This window comes from Dermacentor variabilis, chromosome 6, assembly GCF_050947875.1.
Source record: "Dermacentor variabilis isolate Ectoservices chromosome 6, ASM5094787v1, whole genome shotgun sequence".
Classification (NCBI taxonomy): domain Eukaryota; kingdom Metazoa; phylum Arthropoda; class Arachnida; order Ixodida; family Ixodidae; genus Dermacentor; species Dermacentor variabilis.
This window is the reverse complement of record NC_134573.1, coordinates 90,190,868-90,209,441: the sequence shown is the minus strand read 5'-3', so window position 1 is coordinate 90,209,441 and position 18,574 is coordinate 90,190,868. Positions and strand designations below refer to the sequence as shown.

General features: G+C 44.8%; 1 protein-coding gene across 3 annotated transcripts in view; it reads right to left on the bottom strand.

The window, feature by feature from the left end:
* Positions 1-460: 460 nt before the first annotated feature.
* Positions 461-18,574, bottom strand: part of DppIII (dipeptidyl peptidase 3) — a 91,437-nt gene continuing 73,323 nt past the window's right edge. For all 3 annotated transcript variants that reach the window (XM_075695275.1, XM_075695276.1, XM_075695277.1), the window contains 5 exons: positions 14,544-14,668; positions 13,131-13,251; positions 9,810-9,986; positions 7,022-7,184; positions 461-721 (listed from right to left, as the gene is read on the bottom strand). In XM_075695275.1, coding sequence (XP_075551390.1) covers positions 579-721; positions 7,022-7,184; positions 9,810-9,986; positions 13,131-13,251; positions 14,544-14,668 — 729 coding nt within the window. In that variant the 3' untranslated portion in view covers positions 461-578. The remainder of the gene's footprint in view (positions 722-7,021; positions 7,185-9,809; positions 9,987-13,130; positions 13,252-14,543; positions 14,669-18,574) is intronic.

The window sequence follows — 18,574 nt, the reverse complement described above, 5'->3', positions numbered from 1 at the left end:
TGCTAAAGGTATGTGGATCCTTCAGGTGCAATTTTCTCCTAGACTAAGTCGTTTTTTGGCACGAAACAAGTGCTGCGAGGGTTCTGGAATGGTATTTTAACAGTCCACATTGATTTAATATTTGCCTTTTGTACCCCTTTAACGAGAGCTTACCATAAAGTGCCATGAGTGTATGTGTAGCCTGAAGCAACACAACACTGCTGCGAGAAGAGTACTGCTCCTCCAACAGGAAGCACACCTCTCACTCGATCTATGCTGCAACACAGTGCGCTACCACGGCAACCGGCGGAGATTTCTTCAATATGCCCATTGCTTGTTAGCACGGATATCCCATACAGGCTACATGCATAAAGTTATGAATTGGCTTTAAAGAACCAGACAGTTGTCCAAAAAGGTCATTCTAACAAACACTTGTTTCTCGATGAGTTGGGCCCCGTACCTTCATATTTCTTTTCAAATGTACAAAACAATTATTTATTAATTGTCTCAAGCACAAGCAACTGTAAAAGCCTTATCATGCACCTCTCCTAGGCAGTGTGATGAAGCAGAAGGTGTTGATGGCTCTACGTGCACTCGCTTCAGAAGTGGTCCTTGTCTTTCTTCCACAGGTCGAGCACAATCCGGTCGAGTTCTTTGGTTGTGCTTGCGTCAAAACGTTCAAGCCATGAGTGCAGGTGACCTTCAGGAGAGGCATCATACTCCTTGAGCTCCACTTTGTCGCCTGCAACAAATTGCAGACATTTTAGGGCTGCAGCACAAATTGCCAGGTGACTCTTAATTCGTTTGTATAGCTATGAGCATTGCTTAAAAAGCACTCATCATTTTACATCTAACATGAAGGTTGTGAAAAGCAAACTGCTGAAATGTAATAGCAGTTCAACCCTGTTATAACAAAGTCCCATCACACATTAAAACACTTTTGATTATATCTTATATTTTGACTACAGTCAATGACTGAATTTTCGGACGCCCTGATTTTCGGACATGCCTGATATTTTGGACGTCTTCGCGGCCCCGCAACGAGCCCCATAGAATTAATGTATAAGGACATTTGAAGTTTCGGACGCCCGAACCCCCCGCCGTGCAATTTTCGGGAATTTTTGATGCGACGGAAGGTCCTTTGGCTCCTCGCATAGCGCCCTTGCGAAGGAAATCGACTTGCAGACAAAGCATATCACCGCTTTGAACCACAACTAGCCGAATCTAGCCGTCACACACCGATTTGGTTCGGCCATGCTGGCTATGTTTATCGCCGCACTTCCGCCTCCGGCGGAGTTTCCGGAGCGGTACCATTTCGTTTGTTTGCGCAGGCCACATTTTGGCTAGCGTGGTGCGTGGTTGTGCTTTGTGTCAAGTGTGCTCTGCGACGCTAGGCCTAGGTGCTTCGACGCTCGTCAGTGAACTCCACTGTTTGCAACTTGAGGATTTTACTTTCCTTCGATGGCCCCCACTCCGTCTGCACCGCCTACAAGCGCCGAGTTGACGCGAGCACTGTTGACTCTCATCGGTGTACAGTGTTGACATGACCCTTGCTCAGATCGAGGCGAATATGATCGCATGCAACTGGAACGCCGTCCAAACAACAATCAACAACTTCTTCAAGCCGTTGCAGCAATAACACCACTGCCCGACGGTGCACATGTACATAATAAACCGGCAGTTGACTGCATACAGAGTTTTTGAACACCTCTCTTTATAGCCACTTCACTGATGCTTTGGCAGGGTTTCGGAAGCCTGGTACTTCGCCCTTTACCTCTAGATCTGAGAAAAAAAGAAAAAAGGTGAGTTTTTTTGCATGCATTCATTTTTTCTGAGTGCCTGAATTTTCTGACGTTCTTACGTTCCCTAGAGGGTCCGAAAAATCAGTCGTTGACTGCATATCCATTCTAGATTTACTTCGTTATATCCAACAATCGTTATATGTATTGAAGCTTAAACAGTACCCAAAAATTTAGTAGCAGACGTCACATAACTACGGCCATCATAGCAGTAGTGCTCGCAGCACTAGAGAGCAGTAGACATATAAGTACCGTATACACTTGCATAATGAACACACTTTTTTTCCCAATATACCGAAGCAAAGTTGGGGTGCATTCATCATGCACGGTAAATTTCATGAAGACATTTTTGAAACCACAAACATTTTTAAATAAGTTGGTACTGATTTCAAACAGCTTATCAACTTAACAACTTATCTTTGCAGTAAAAGTACATGTATACCATTTGCAGAATGTAGCTTCACATCGGAACCACCAGACCTGCCATTCAGGTCACTGGCTGCTTCATCCACATCATGGCTCCACCACACGATGGTTCCATCACAGAATAAAGAACCAACACGTCAGCCGCACGGAGTTGTGACAGCCTAGGCCAACTGCGCGTGGCAAAACTGAATGCTCGCTCCGAACAGCGCCGCAGCTTGTCCTCGCAGCCGCTTCCAGCTGTCTGCCGTTATTGCACGCATCACGCTGAAGCACGCATATACAAGCACGCTGTGTGCATCTTTTTCCTTGACCGTCCTGCTCGTCGGCATGTCACAGTTTATCGGTGTCTCATCAGCATTTCCGTTTTCTGAGCAGATAAAGTCCGTGTACCGCAGAAGGCGTACATCACACACATCAAAACCCAATGCAGGCAGAAATGCAAGCCAGAGACATGCAAAAGTGCTGGTCACTCCTTCTTCACGTAACTTTCCTCTGCGCTGCACCCGGCCACGCATACCGCGCATGCGCTCTTGTATTATGCCGGCGTAAAGTATGTAAACTGCATATGTTGCAGAGAGCCAGCTGTGTTTTTTTCTTTCTCAAATCTGTGATGCGCCCTTGCGCCTTACACCGGCGGAAAGGATGCATTAGGCAATAAGTACACTTGCTTTAAACACATGTGCAAGAGTCAAACATTGTAGTCTCTTCAAAAAACTACAGCACGGCTGTTCGATCGTGGGACTGCACCGAAGCAAAGCTGGGGGTGCGTTCATTACGCGAGGAAAAAGAAATTCCAGTTTTTCGCAACTAATTTGGGGATGCATTCATTGTGCAAGTAAATACGGTAGTTCTCCAAGAGCCACGACCACTAACACATTTTGGCTACACCCACTCTTCTAAAAAACTCATAATGACACTTCAGATCCGATGTGAGACACCAGAATACTAGGGTTACCTTCTTTTCCCTAGTAACCCTTCTATGCTTGGTAACCCTAGCATAGAAGAGCATAACCCTAGTACAGTCGCCGACAGATTTTTCAGACTCCAAAAGTTTGGACTTGATGGATATTCCAGACTTAATAAATGCAGCATCAGGCTTCCCATAAGGCTAATGCATTTTCACAATGGATTTATCGGACAGATTTTCCGGATGGATTTAGGCCTCTAAGTTTGATAGCAGGGCGCTCTCAGTTTTGCTCGCTGCGCATATGAATAGTTCGTGCACACTGCGGCCATTCGTGATCAGCCAGAGTGGATTGCCAAGAATGTAAAATGCCTCTCGGTTCGATATGCATTCCGCAAGAAAGTGTGGATGACATCCTATCTTTTGTCTGAGTGGCTGTGGGTGTAGGATGGTGAACTGGAGATTCTGTGCTGCCGGACCTGTCTTCTTATAGACAAAGGGTTTCCGTGCTGCATTTTAAAATTCCGTGAGCTGTAAAACAAATCTGACCCCAACCTACTCGTAGACAGGGCTTTACATTGCAGTTTGAATTTAACAAAGCTACCACGCGCCACGTCTGCACTTCTCAGAAAGACCCACTTAATGCGGCACACAAGGCTTGTTGCTGTGCAATTCGTGGGTCCGCGCTAAACATGGTTCATTCATGCTCACACAGTTACACACGAGTTGGAGTGGACTGGGATGTTCTGCATGCCAAAAGCTAAACAGTCGAACCCGTTGAACCCTTTGAGGGTCAATGACGTAACTATACGGCACCACCAACAAGTCCAAAATGGTCGATGCCATATATTTCGCCGCTGTCTGTACGTTTGAAAAGCGCGCCAATTTCCTAACTTTTTCTTTTCTGTTAAAACTTAAGCTTTCACTACAATCCTTGAGCACTCGCCGAGACTGTTCCACAAATTCCTTCACTCCACTCGAACACCCGCATGCTTGAAACGACCCTACTCCACGTCACATAGGCTTCATAATCATTTCAGCTATGCCCGCCTTTACGGGTCTACAAAGGCATTCCATTACTCTGCTCTTCCTCATGCTATCAGAATATGGAATTCACTCCCGGACAGCATTGCAAGCCAATCTAACTACGATTCATTCCGTGATGCCTTGATTGAATACATGACTAAAGAAAAGTGAAGTTTTACGTTTGTCGCACAATGCTTTCTATACTTGCACTATATTTACAGCTTATTTTCGCATTATTACTGTTATGTCGCTATGTTTACCGTTTCGTTGGAATGTCGCGTCCGTAACTTTTCTGTCATTGTTTTTCATCATTACTGTTTTTATTAATTACACGACTTCACTGACAACAATCTGTGTGATTTATTCCTTGTTATTATATTATGTTTTTTTATGTTTCTTCTTTTCCCTAGTGAATCGTGATCTAAATAATTCTTTTTTCATCTCAGTTGTACTTTGGTTGTAGGTTGTAAACAGATACGGTTTATAGATGTCTTGTATTCAATGTATTTTCTATGTACTGCCCCCCTTACTCAATGCCTCACTTTGAGGCCTGTAAGGTATTTTTAAATAAATAAATAAATAAATATGCTGCCACCATGTGGGAACACAGGGAATTTTTTTCACGCGCCTCCCTCTTGGTTTTCGCTGCATGGTTTGTTTAGTGCTAGTTTGCTCCCGCGTGTCTATCTACTACCACTCGCGCATTGGTGCACGCACGGGCAGGCGGGCGGCAGTTTGGGTTTTGTCCCGTGGGTAGTTTCGGCTTCTTGAGCTTGCAAAACTGATGGCTATCTCATTACTAATCGCTCAAAGGGCGACTGCTTGTTTCTCACTCGTTTAGTGCTCACAGGGGGTGCGCATAGGAAGGAAGCCGCCGTGCATGCGTTTTCATTGCTTCCTTTCCTTTTGAAGACTCCTGAAAACAAATTGCCTCTGGTTGGCGACAAGATAAAGATAAGCGGAAGTTTGTCACGCATTCTGCTTTTTTGACGGGCACACAACCACACAGTTTTCTTGAGTCAGAAAGTATGCACCTCAAGCACCTACGCAGTTCGATTATGCTGTGGATTTAAATACTAGTATGAGAGCAGAAACATTTAAGTCATGCGAAATATTCTCGTGGCACATATTCAAAGCCTTGGAACTATGTGTATAAGAATGCGTCCAGTTATAAGTTTATTTCTTTTTTTATTGTTGTTATTCATGAATGAAGAGTACATATACACCAATGAGAGCCAGACAGACAAAGAACTTTTATATATACCAATGCAAAGTATTCTTTCTACAATGCAAATTACAAATTATTTTTGCATTCTACAAAATTACGGTAAACTTTTTTCAATATAAGTCCCTCAGAAGAATTGGAATCTGCAATAAAAAAATTGACCCTCAAAGGGTTAATAACGAAATTTTATAGTTCGGTGAAAAGTGGTTGTTATTCAGTAGTTCCTTATAAAAGGGCTCGCCCTTAAATATGCTAAAAAATTAACTGCGCTGAAGCTGGCATCAGCAGTTACAATTCGAAAGCACTTTGGTCAGAAAACCAGATTTTCACTGTCATTTTTTGTTCCCGATGCGTTCTTGCACCTAGCTGCAAACTTGCGTTAGAAACATCCATCTGAAGAATGAAATGCGGCGTCGTATATACAGTCGAACCCACTTATAACGATCCCGGATATAATGATTTATCGGTTATAATGACATTACACTGCATTTACAATTTTCTGACACTGCCTAATGAAACTGTGCGCAGATATAACGAATGTTTTCAACAGTGCCGTACTGTTACAACAAACAGTTCAAAACCGACTGCTGCGAAAGGAGGGAGCCTGCGACGTTCCGAAGCATGGAATCGCAGCCGAACTGGGCGCACGGCCCCCGCAACAGTCCAACAGCGGCGAAGATAACGACCACCAAGATGAGCAAGCGCCACGTGCAGATTTCAGAAGCCGCATAACCTGACCGTGATCTCCTGATAACAGCGCAATCAGCACCAATCCTTTGCAACACTGCCTGGCGGCAGCGCATGGTGCCACAATCTCACCAACTAAGGCCGCGTCGACAAGAATGCTTTAGCAGCTGTGGCTCCCATAGTGGAAGTACATAGACGGCCAATCTAAACAGTTGAAACAGGCATAATGCACATAGTGCCGCACTGGCAACTATGCAAGAATGAGAGTAACGCAGTCATGGCACGTGATATTGCACCGGCACATGTGCCGGTGCATGCCCTGCGACATGCTGTTTATGTTGTATGAGCCTCCTCCCTGGAGGCATGCTTTGAAAGCACGTGACCTTCTTTGTGACTGCCAAAACTGCCAGCAGTCAGTCACTGATCTCAAACACCGTATCATCGTCGCCGTCGAAGTGGGGCGTGTGTTACAGTGCACCCAGCAGTGTGTGATTTCTGAATAAAATTCAACTGTTCATTGTAGTCAACTTCACAAAATGCTGTGCCTACATGTGTTCTAATTCCTTAAAAGATGTGTAAATTAGTCCGGCCACGATAAAAATGCAAATTTTTTAAAATATGTGATATATACTATTCGAACTATTCAATTCGAAATTATTTGACCAAATCACTATTTGCCCATCCCTAGTTATGACCGCTAGCGCCACTGCGTGCTCGAAGCTGTAAGTGTGCCCTACCGTGTTCCTTTTCACTTCAACGGAATAAACTGATTCTTTGTCTGGTACCCGATGCGAGCAGTCCGGCTCTTCATTAGCGGCACTTCGTGCCCCGCGTCTGGCCACCCCGTCGAAGTCTACTGCAGCATCACCTCTGTCCCTGTTTTCATGTGTGCGCTATTTTTCTGAAACGTGAATTACGAGAAATGTGCAAAGTTGCCCACATTTCTTACACCAAAGACTCAATGGCCACACTCACCGTTGAGAACAGTGTTTCCCTGAACGAAAATGCGTCGAGGCTTCTTGCGAGCCATGACAATGTCCCAGTATTTGAGGAAGGGGTAGCGGCCACTGTTATTCACTTCGGAGTACCGATCGTACATCTCCGTGGCCTCACGCAGATTGGCCGTTGACTTGTATAGCTGCAAGCGAGACAAACAGGCACTTAAGGCGTAAATGAACAGAGAAAGTAAGCATTAGTTAAAGCTGTAGCGATATATCTGTGCTCTGAACAATCTAAGGCATAACTTTTAACAAAAACAGCACTCTTGTAATAGTGAAAACATTTCCAGCATCAAACAGGATCACTTCACAGAACAGGATGGGTGACACGGCTGCAAAAATACCAAACCAAATCCTGATAACATCTTCCATTCTGTTCCTAACTTCCAGATATCAATCAGCCACTCAGGTGCTTCCCTCTACTTTTGTCCTAGTCGCTCACTGAACCAGATTGGCTACAAATGAAACTGTCGAGTATAAAACAGTGCAAAAGACAAGGTGGTGAGCAAAACGAGATAACAGTTGTGTAGCTGCAGTTCTGTAATTGAGTTGTGTAACTGAAAGTAATTTGCCAATATCACTGCAATAGTGACTTCTACAATGCTATAATAACACATACACACAAAGAAAGAAGTGTGCTACACCAAATGGCTTGCACTCCTACACTTCTTACGATACTTTTCACAGAAAGGGCTGCTTGGAGTTCACTAGTAGTATGTTCCGAGTATTTTCGGGGTTTAGGCCAAAATATGGCCCTTGTGGACAAAGAACAACCTCACGATCAGCAGTGACTACCACCCGCTCATGATTCACTGACTGCATATCGCTTAGGTTACAAAAGTACATAGGGTTAACAAATGCCACTCTAACAATAAAGCCATACACAAGTTGACAACAGCTAGGACTGACCAATTCACACTGAATTATTTACAGGTCATGATTCATTCATAGGGATTAACCCTTTGAAGGTTTTTGCCATACATTTAAGGCGGCCGTTTTCTGTCCCGCAAGGTCTTTGCCGTACGGGTACGGTTTCGACCCTCTGTTTGAAATTTAGCGCCATAATGACGATGCGTGCTCACTGGGAGGTGCTGCCACCTCTTAGGACTTATAAGAAGCATTTGAAATGTGTGCTACCTTCTTGGGGAGATAAACAGAACTGATTTCTAGCTTCAGCGCGTCACCAGACTGCGGCAACACCCCTTTTGCGGTTTCGGTTTCGCCGCGTGATCGCAACGGAGGCGCACAAAACGTAATTTTTCTCTTCTTGGGCACTCTCTTGCAGAGGCGGTGGAAGTTGATTTCTATCTTGATTGGCGCTGCTCTTAGCTTGTTCATAACCGCCACTCGTGAGGTATTTTCGTTCTCAGCGGCAACACGCTTTCGCGGTTTCGGTTTCTTCGTGTGATTGCAACGGAGGTGCGTGAAACGTGATTTTTCTCTTTGTCGTCACGCTATCGCAGGGGCGGTGGAAGTTGATTTCTATCTTGATTGGCGCAGCTCTTAGCTTGTTTATCACCGCCGCTCACGAGGTATTCTCGCTCTCTGCGGCAACGCGCTTACGCGAGAGGGTGCCTCAGACCTCTGCCCAAGGCAGCCGCACGCAGAGAAGATATCATGTGTGCGCCAACACAACTCGTCGCTCCAAGAGAAGAACATACATGCATTTTAGGTGTGCAGACTGCGATAAGGCGCTGTGAGTAGACCCGTGTTTGAAGGAGTACCCCACTCTGAAGTACTATTGAACATTTCGCAGTTCTGAGTGATGCCGACACCAAAATACTGTTCCTATTTTTTTTTTACTATTTATTCCCGATTTTATACATCTTGTACGCCCTGTATGAATACAATTCCTTTTTTTCTATGTAGTTTCTTGGTTTTCAATCTACGGCTTTTTTACACATACGTTTCAGTAACCACTCGTGCATCCATGTGTGTGATAGTACACAGCGGTTAGTTTTGGTTTCGTCTTGCGGGCTGTTTCCGTTCGCTGCACGCCAAAAACTGACATCTATCTAGTTTCTACTCCCTCAAAGGGCCACCGCCAGAAGACGCTAGCTGACCTGTTGCTCACAGGGGTGCAATTACATCTGCTCACAGGCTGCTGCTAGTATACAGAAATGATGCTGCCATGCCTGCATTTCTTTTCTTGAGACTGAGCTCGCGAAGGTTGACTGTCCCTCGTTGGTGACGGAACAAAGGATTACTGCCTGTTTCCGACTTGTTTCGTTTTCCTGACGGGCGCACAACCATCGAGTTTCCTTGTGTGCGCTCACATACACGGTTTGATTATGCCATGGGCGTGCCCCGGTTGCTCTGGTGCAAGTGATTTGAGCAACGATTCCTCCAATGCGAAAAACCCAAGTGCCAAACCAGAATATATCCAAGTCAGTTATCTACTTTATTTAATCTTGCTATAAGTATTTACAGAAGCCCGTCTGTATTCATGAATAAACTATGCACGTTTAACTTTATATATATATATATATATTTATATGGTATATATTTTTTTGACGCTTTATGGTCACTCTAAAAAAATTGCAGTAAATTTTTTTCGAAATAGCTCAGTCTGAAGATTTGAAATCTGCAATAAAAGAATTTGACCCTGAGGTATTGCATTTGGCTAAAAAAGTTGACCCTCAGAGGGTTGAGATGACTAACTAGCTTTCTCTCAAGGTTACAAATACTGCCCTGTGCTTGTCAGCAAAACACCACTTCCAACCACTACGGTGAATGCTTTTCTTCAAGATGGCCAGGGCACTTGCCTGTAGCTTGAGGAGGAACTGCTCAATGCAGGGGCGGCCGAAGGAGACGATCTTGGTCCGGTCAACGGTTATGAGCAGGTCTGGCTTGCCGTCCTCGCCGGTTGTTTCTCGGATCTCCACAAGGTCACCCGCCTCCAGGAGCACACGCATAATCACAAACCGGGCTCGCGAGTGGGCCTGCACATAGAAACGCGCAGACTAAACCAGACGAAGGAGAACTTGTCCGAGATCTGTAAGGTGAGCCACCACTGCCAAAGCTCTCCAACATGGCGCCATCCACGTCACCATCCTAAATTGTGCTTTGCTGTGGGACTGACTTGAAGACAGGCACAAGCTCTCCAGTTGGCTCTTCCACAACAAATATATGCACCAAATGATGATAAACTCCTAAGATTGTTAAATCATTATATTTCAATGCAATGTTGCTTGCTCTGCCTTTAAAAGAACAAAGAAGCAATAAAAAAAAGCCAAGAGACATTAAGATATGACCGCATAGAATCTGCACCCAGCCTGTGATGGACCCACAATTAAGTTCTTGCACGGCACCAGTACAGTAGACTTCCGTTGATTCGATTTTTCGGTTCATTCGATCTTGGCCAAAGACCCCAGACGGTGCCAATGCATTGCTATGGTCACAAATGTACAATATCTTTCTTTCCTAAAATTGGCCTCTGCCGGACAAATTGAACTTGACCCATCGGCATGCATGTGCCTGACCCCTATGGTGACCCCAATAGCAGCCCCTTTACTGGCAGCATCTGTCTTGGCAGAGCTTGGGGGTCGGTGAATGCGTTGAAAATACATCCTCTCAGGTTGAAAATGCACATTTTCAGTCTGCCTTAGGTAGATTTTCAGGCAATAACAGTGGCTCACAACATCCGATTACAGTATTTACCAGATTCTAATGAGTGCCTTTTTTGCCGAAGAAAACAGGCTCTAAAACCACATTCACCGCATTCATATGCTTTGCAGTACAACACGGCTGCGTATAGGGAAGCTGACTTTAAAAGAAAACGAAGCAGTGAAGCTGATTTTAGGAAAATGGCCGCCACTGTACAACACATATTGAACCTTGCCCATATTTCTTGATAGAAGATCGGTTGCGCATTACATTTTTCTACTTTGGTTAGGAGCTTTAGTGCTACCTCTACTTTAGTTTTTCTACTATGAACTCTTAGAAAGCGAGTGCGCGTTTGATTCAGGGGCATGTTAGAATTGGGCAAACACTGCCAAATGAATCAGCGGTGTGTTATGAAGTTTTCTTTCTGCACCTTGCTTAATTCAACCCACCAGAAAATTCAATCAATTTTGCCAGTCCTGTCAGGGTCGAATTAACAAAGTCAATTGTAGCAAAAAGTAGGCAGTGCATGGTTTGCAGCAATAAGATAAATGGGGTTAACAATGGCACCTGGTTGAAAAGTCTCACAGATCTGCTCCCATATAAATCAGCAGCCAGTGAGAACAGGAAGATGCTAAACAGAAGTGAGCTTAAGTGTGCCTCAATTGCTCAGACAGCATGCAGATCCAACAAACAAGTGCACTCAGAAGGTAAGGGTGACATAAACGGGAAACAATCTTCACATATAAGCCGGCGTCACACAATCTGGTGGACTTCATTTTTCCACAAAACAGCAAGTAATCTTTAAAAGGTAGTCTTTGGGCAGTTAACTGTCTAGAGCCTATCGTTTTTTATTATTTCCTGTTATACTGACTACGCAAAAGTAGCACTTTCGTGCCATGTTCCCAAATATCTCTTTGCAGCAATTGAACACCACACGGAAGGCTTAGAAACCATGCTTAGGGGCAACTTTGCCCATGGCTGCCAATCTTGCAACACTGTGGGTTCAGGACACGTTCTAAAGATTCAGCATCTACACCGTACGGGGTCCAAAATTCCAACCGTCGTAACACAATGGCTCTACAGACTGTCCAAACCAGGTACCTAAGGAATCAGTAAGCAATGACTGCAGAGATAAAATATGAATTCCTTGACAGTCGTAAAGGGACGGATGAAGGATGAAATATGAACCAGAGTAGACGAAACAATCAAAAAGCACGTCAATTTCAACCATTTAGCTTATGAGGGCAAGAAAAGCCACAAGGACAACATGCGTCACCTAATGTATTAATTGGAGCCATGCAAATAGTGAATAATAGGTTTTGAATTGAATAAAAAGAAAGAAGCTTAATATCGAAAGGAATATAGCATATTGGAAAATTTTTCATAATATACAATGCTGACAATTTTCAGGCAAGAAAATACGGTGCCGCACATGCCAGGGAGTCTCCCAGCATTGCATAACAATAATGTGGCCAACTATCTGTAGCCTAGGTACGTACACAGAAATCAACACATTAAAATCTTGTTGATACGATTCCCATTTCATACGATTTTCCAGTGCCAACGTGCACGATCTAGGACACAAAAAAATTACCCAATACATTTACACTTCTTTTTGACATTATCTTGCACATTCCCCGCTTTTGTCAGTCGTGCAGATTGACCTTATCGACCTGGCAATAACCCACGGAAACCGCCTGCCATAAAGATGGAAGGACTCTCATGTTTCCTGGAAGAAAACTGGAAAGCAATACTTTCTGAGCAATAGATGATTACCGTTAGCACACAATGGCCCACTATTAAACTGAAAACTCCACTGGTATTTAGGACAACTTGGCTACTTCTTCAACATCAGAGGGAAAAAATATGCACTTGATTTTATTTCACACACATTCTATTCATTCATTCATTCAAATAACTTTATTGAGTGCCCTGCGATTTGGTAGGATGAGCCTGGACCCCGCCTAGGTTACGGCCAAGGGTTGTTGGCCCTTGCTGGCTTCCTCGGCTCGCTGGATGGCCCAGAGTTCGTGCTGCAGGTCCGAGCTGAGCAACGCAGACTCCCAGCGCGCGCGGAGGCTGTCACTGTTTGAGGCTGCATCACCATTATTGTGTGGCCTCCACACCACCTAGGCCTCGACAGAACTGATTTGCCATTTTGTGTCCACGTGCTTCGAGTTGTCAATTAATTTTGGCCTCCCTCTGCAATCTGCTAGCCTCCTGGTTAGCTCAGATAGTAGAGCAAGCGCCCCAGATCAGGATGAATTTTTCTCCAACCACAAAGCTTTCGTTCGGAGAAACCGTTCATTCTAAGTAAGCCGACTGTAGCTTCATGCTACAGTTGGGTGGATGACAAATTTTCCTTTCACATAAATAAGTACATCGCGACTGAAAGAGTTATGGAGCAATTATGGAGGATGTGGGAAGGCAGAAGGCCAGTTGCTGCTTTTGCACGGTTGCACTGACAGACTGATTCATACCTGAAGCCAGGACTTGGTGTGTGGGTTGTAGGTCTGCATGCCCTCAACCCCCTTGACCACCATGGTGAGCCAGTTGACGTACGCCACGTCCTGGCCTACGTCACCCTCAAAGCCAAACAGTCTGTTGGAGAAGAGGAAGAAAGTACAACTCAAGCACAGTAATGCACAGAACTGCTTACACATGCACAGGTACACAATGCAGCGTAAAGTACGTAAACTGCGTATGTTACACACAGCCCGTTGCGTTTTTTTCTCTCTCAAATATTCGATGCGCCTTTACACCGGCTCTGGCAGAAAGGATACGTTAAGCATTGAGTGCGCTTGCTTTCTAAACACATGTGCGAGAGTCAAAGATTGTAGTCTCTCCGAAAAACTACAGCACGGCCGTTCAATCATGGGACTGCGGAGTAGCAAAGCTCGTTGTGCTCGTTGGAAAAAAGAAATTCAGATTTACGGCGACTAATTTGGGGGTGCGTTAATTACGCAGTATGTTTCCTACAGTAAAAAATCAACCAAGTCGCTGACTGATTCCTCGGACTTCATTACTCAGACTATGCTATGTTACCCCGTGTGCTGTGCCAAAACATAGCAGCTGCGAATAAAGTTTCCGCGATTACAAGCTGTCACTCGTGCCCTCACTTTCAATGTTGAGGTGGTTCCTTTGCTTTTCAAGTGTGACATATGGCCACTCGTAAGAGTTTCTTTGACACAGCAGCACCTAACTATGCACCTGACCCCTATGGTGAAACCAATAGGGACCCCTTTAGTGGTACAGTCTGTCTCGGCAGATTTTAACGAACGTCACCTCCCGTCAAAAACACCTATTCTTGGCCTGCACTAGGAAGATGTTCAAGCAATACCCGCAGCTCATAATGTTTGATTAATGTATTTACTGAATCCTAATGAATAGCTCTTTTACCTATTAGGCCTAGAATTGCTTGCAAGGCGCAGTCAGATACAAAACAAAGCCACCTTCAAGTTGCTTACGCTTTGCCGCATACCAAAGATGTATTGCAGCAAAGCCGACTTTCAGAAACTGACTGTCTTTGTGCAACACACTGGCAGTTTTTCTTGCTAAAAAGATCAGCTGCGCGCTACATTCCTGTCACTTCTGTTTCTTGTCTTCTCTGGGACAAAAAAAATGTGCATTTAATTTGGGGGCGTGTTAGACTCGGGAAAATACTGCAAAATGAATCAGTGGTGTGTCTTGGCATTCTTCCCACATCTTAATTCGACCCACCCGATAATTTCATCGGTCCCGTTAGAGTCAAATTAACAAAATTTGACAGTATATTTGATGGCTTCGAGTGCTTCGAAAACTGCAAATAGTGAAATGCAAGCCAAAGCGAACATCCAATACTATTGAATTTTAGCACAAGCACATAAACGTAGCAATTACAGGTGTTGCCTTACTTGAGCACGTCTTCAACAGTGCAGAGATACAGCCCAACACATTCTGCCCGGCACTCCTCATAGGACGACCCCAGGGACCCGAAGACCGAGTCGTACGTCTCGCCATCCTTGTACCAGCTCGTCACCTTATTCGAGACAAAGGTGGGCAAAGGAATGAGCGGGCAAAACTCTGTCACCGTTTTTGGAAACTACCATGGCAATGTAGTAAGGCTGAGGAAGCAATTTGGCCTGCCTGTAAACTTTCTTCAACTCCACGAGGAAATGGTAGTATTTTATAGGTTGCATAAAAGATTTTTGACACTACAAATAATATTCCAGCACACAATGTAGCACAGCAAATTGTATATAATGAAATGCTCTCTCCAAAAACATGCGTTGCAAAGCAATATATATATATATATATATATACATATATATTAGTTAACATATAAAAATTCTAGGAAGTGCCATTTTTGTGGCCAGTTTATAAAAAAAATGAACAAACATAACTACAAAAACATTGACAGACTGCGCACGGTGTATAAAATGCCTGGCTGCTCACGATCTCATCGCTACACCCGCTCGACCACCTTGTAAGTAAACCCATCTCATGCACGACAATATCAAAGGAAATTTAGAATATACATATTGAACATCAATAACCCAAGAATAGTTTCTGAAAAAATAAATGTCCAGTACACTGCCGCTCTTGGGATACATAAAAGAAACTAAGACCAGGAACTACTTCATTGCTTATGCCATGTGGTGAAGCGCTTCCTGGTTTTTGTGAAGCATAGTTGCCTTCTGCACTATTCACACGAGACATTCCCCCCTCCCCCCCCCCAAATTTTGCAGTCCTCGTAACACATCTCGTAGTTTCGCCTCTTTGGTATCTGCCGAGGATGGTCAGATGAGTAGTCCAATGAACTTCACCAGCTCGTCTGGAGCGACCTCTTTCCGGGAACCATTTCTCTCGGCGTAGCTGACAACTCCAGAACATGCATACAAGCCTATCTGTTTGTATTTTTGCAAACAGTATTTATGTCCTCTGCAGTGAAGAAGAGCAGAAAGAAATCCCGTGCCACCGTAAACTGTTTTGCGCTGCTCTGTAGTGCTGGGCTGTGATGTGCTACGGGCGGCCTTCTTGGCATGAACTGAAGTTTCTTTGCTGCTGGAGGCAGCACATTCTGTCCAAATGAGGTATGCACCCTGCAGATAATCAGTATAGCTCTCAGGTCATGCGCAAAGATCGACAGGTAAGCGCGCATGAGGAAAGAGACCACTCAAGGCCGTAAACTGAACTCACTGGTGAACAGCTGCCGATGTGCCCAGGCTGACTCAAAACATCATCGCCATCAGAGCTTGAATCTGGTTTACTGTCATCTTCAGACCTGTAGCCCGAGTCCTCACCACTAAATTCAGGTGCGGGTGCAGCTTACTTCCAAGCAGGATGCTTTCCTCGCAGCACAGTCATGCAGGGCACCACCGCCATAGGAGCGACTTTCAATAAATGCATACCATATTTACACGACTGTAAGTCGACCACTTTTTTAAAATTTGAAAATCTGAAGTGGGGGGGGGGGGGGGGGGGAGTGTCGACTCACAATCGAAGCTAAAACAAGGCACCGCCAAAAAAGCGAGACAAACGGGAGCTACAACGTAGTAACAATTTTATGTCTGCACTGTGGCTCCACCCGTAGCTTTTCGCTATCACGCATGTTTGTTCGCTTTTCCGAAGGGTTTTTCAACATTTTTGAGAGTTTTACAGTGCACGCATGAGTGCATTCAACACTTATGGGGGGGTGTCGATAGTTGATGAAAGTGCCCCTGTTCCCATTTGCGGCGGCACCTTCAGAATGACGGCGCTTGTGGGGAGTATCAGTAGTTCATAGAAGAGTAGACACCGCTTGCAGGTTTCTCTTTGCCTGTTGCACTTAGCTTTCTCTATAGTTTGACAAAAGGCATTGGTTCGATGTGTTCCACTTGACTGCCGGCTACGTGCTACTACTACGCGTTTCCTCAGTCGTCATGAGTGCTCCAGGCCCACTAATCATTTGGCACTCGTTCACAGCAGTGTTCAAAAGGGCTGCCATCCTTCACGCTGAAGAAACAAATCGCTACGCAGCAGGCCACAAGTTTGATGTTTCTGAATGGGTGGTGCGAGAGTGGCGACTGCAGCGAAGCGAAATTTTCACCTGTGATGGCAAGTGAAAAATTTCCCACGTGCCGAAGTCTGCACACTTTCCGGAGCTGTAGGCTAAGCTTGCGGCATACGACGCTGAAACGCGTGATCGGTCCCTGCCAGTAAAGTGCGACATGGTCATGAAACAAGCCCGGACCTTCGCCTTTTAAGGACCTGCTCCGCCGTGAGTACAACGAGTAGCTGGCGGCAGAAGCCTGCGAAATTATGCCAACCGGACCTGTCAAAAGAGCCTCCCTGACGGCTGCGTGTGGTTGGGTGCATTCGGTGTGGGCTGCTGTTCCACAAGATGTCGTGGTGCAGTCGTTTGCCAAATGTGAAATTTCGCTGGACGACGACGCTCTGTGGGACCACAGCAGCGATGACGATGGCAGCACTAGTGAAGACGAGTAGTCCAGTGACCATGTTTCTACGTTTCTACGTATGCTTTGTTTCTTCGTTTCGTTTATGGGGGGGGATATGTTTCCCCCATACGTAGCTTTGTTTCTACGTATGGGGGGATGTCAATTCTTCCTTTCACAAGTTATGTATTTTAAATTTAATAATCCTATTCTTCAAGTTGCTTGCTGACACCACATTGTTGCATGGAAGTGATGTTTTCCAGTCCATTTTATGCCATAGCGTGCCTAGAAGAAAACGGAGCAGCTTCGTCCATTAAGAAGTGAACGGCGACCGTCACCTGAGAATGCGGGACCTAAAGAAATTAATTTACCCAGGTGAGAAAGCTGGCATTATTACTTGTGGTACCTCCACCCAATGTTTCCTGTGCACTGGATTTTGCCATTATTGCCGCTTAACGTTTCCTTTGTACGATGTTTAATCACATCCTACTGTTTGACACAACCGTCCAACCTTCATTTCTTTCCCTTCAGGAGGCCCCCCAACAGTTCTTACTTCAGGACCTCCTATTGTGTATTTATACTCCACCCGTGTTTTATGTATCACACTTATGAAAATAACCGAAAAAAATAAATTAAATAAAAAGTGCCTTTGTATGCCATACCATACTAGTTGAACACGAAACCTTTTCCGTTGTTTTCAATTTGACCCGGACCAACACACGAAATCCTGCTTAACACACATATTTTCGCATATAGTGCATCGTGTCTCGCTGGCACTTTTGATGCTTGTCGGTACGACGTGAAATTAAGGAACTTTTTGCATTTAAGTAGAGGAAATGGCCAAAAGCATTTTGGAACAGATTTTGTATCAGGCAAAATTGGAATTTGGAGTAGATTTTGTAGCAGTCAACAACAATTATTCTGAATTATTGTTGGCCGGACACTATTCTTACGCGTCAAGAATAGGTCTAGAGTGCCAGCGCACATTACAAATATTCTCAAGGAATAAGCGTACCCAACCACTCACAAACAAACTACTACTACCACACGGCTCCACTGAGTCAACGCACATGCTCAAGAAAGATAGTACAGTCGAAGCTTTTTGATACGATCCAGTTATGTACGATTTCCCGGCACTATCATTCGCAACTGAGAAAACAAAAACTGACCCAATACTGCTATGCTTCTTTTTTACTGCTTCATACACACCAAGAAAACACAATGTTTAGTCACTAACGTTCAGTACCTCACTAAGCTGTAATTACATAAGTTTTCCAACCGCTACATCCCATGTAAACAAGAGAAAATGCGTGAGGTGCTTGCAATCGAGAACAGTATAAGCCGCGCACGGGGCACAGTGCTGTTGGAAGCATGCTGCACAGTTTTAATCGGCGATAACCCAAACACACCGCAGTTTGCTGCTGCCGGCAGTACGAGGTGAGTGCCATGTTTCGGTCTGGTGGCATCATAGGCATCGTGTTCCCGCGTCGGGCCCATCGGCTCAATTTTGT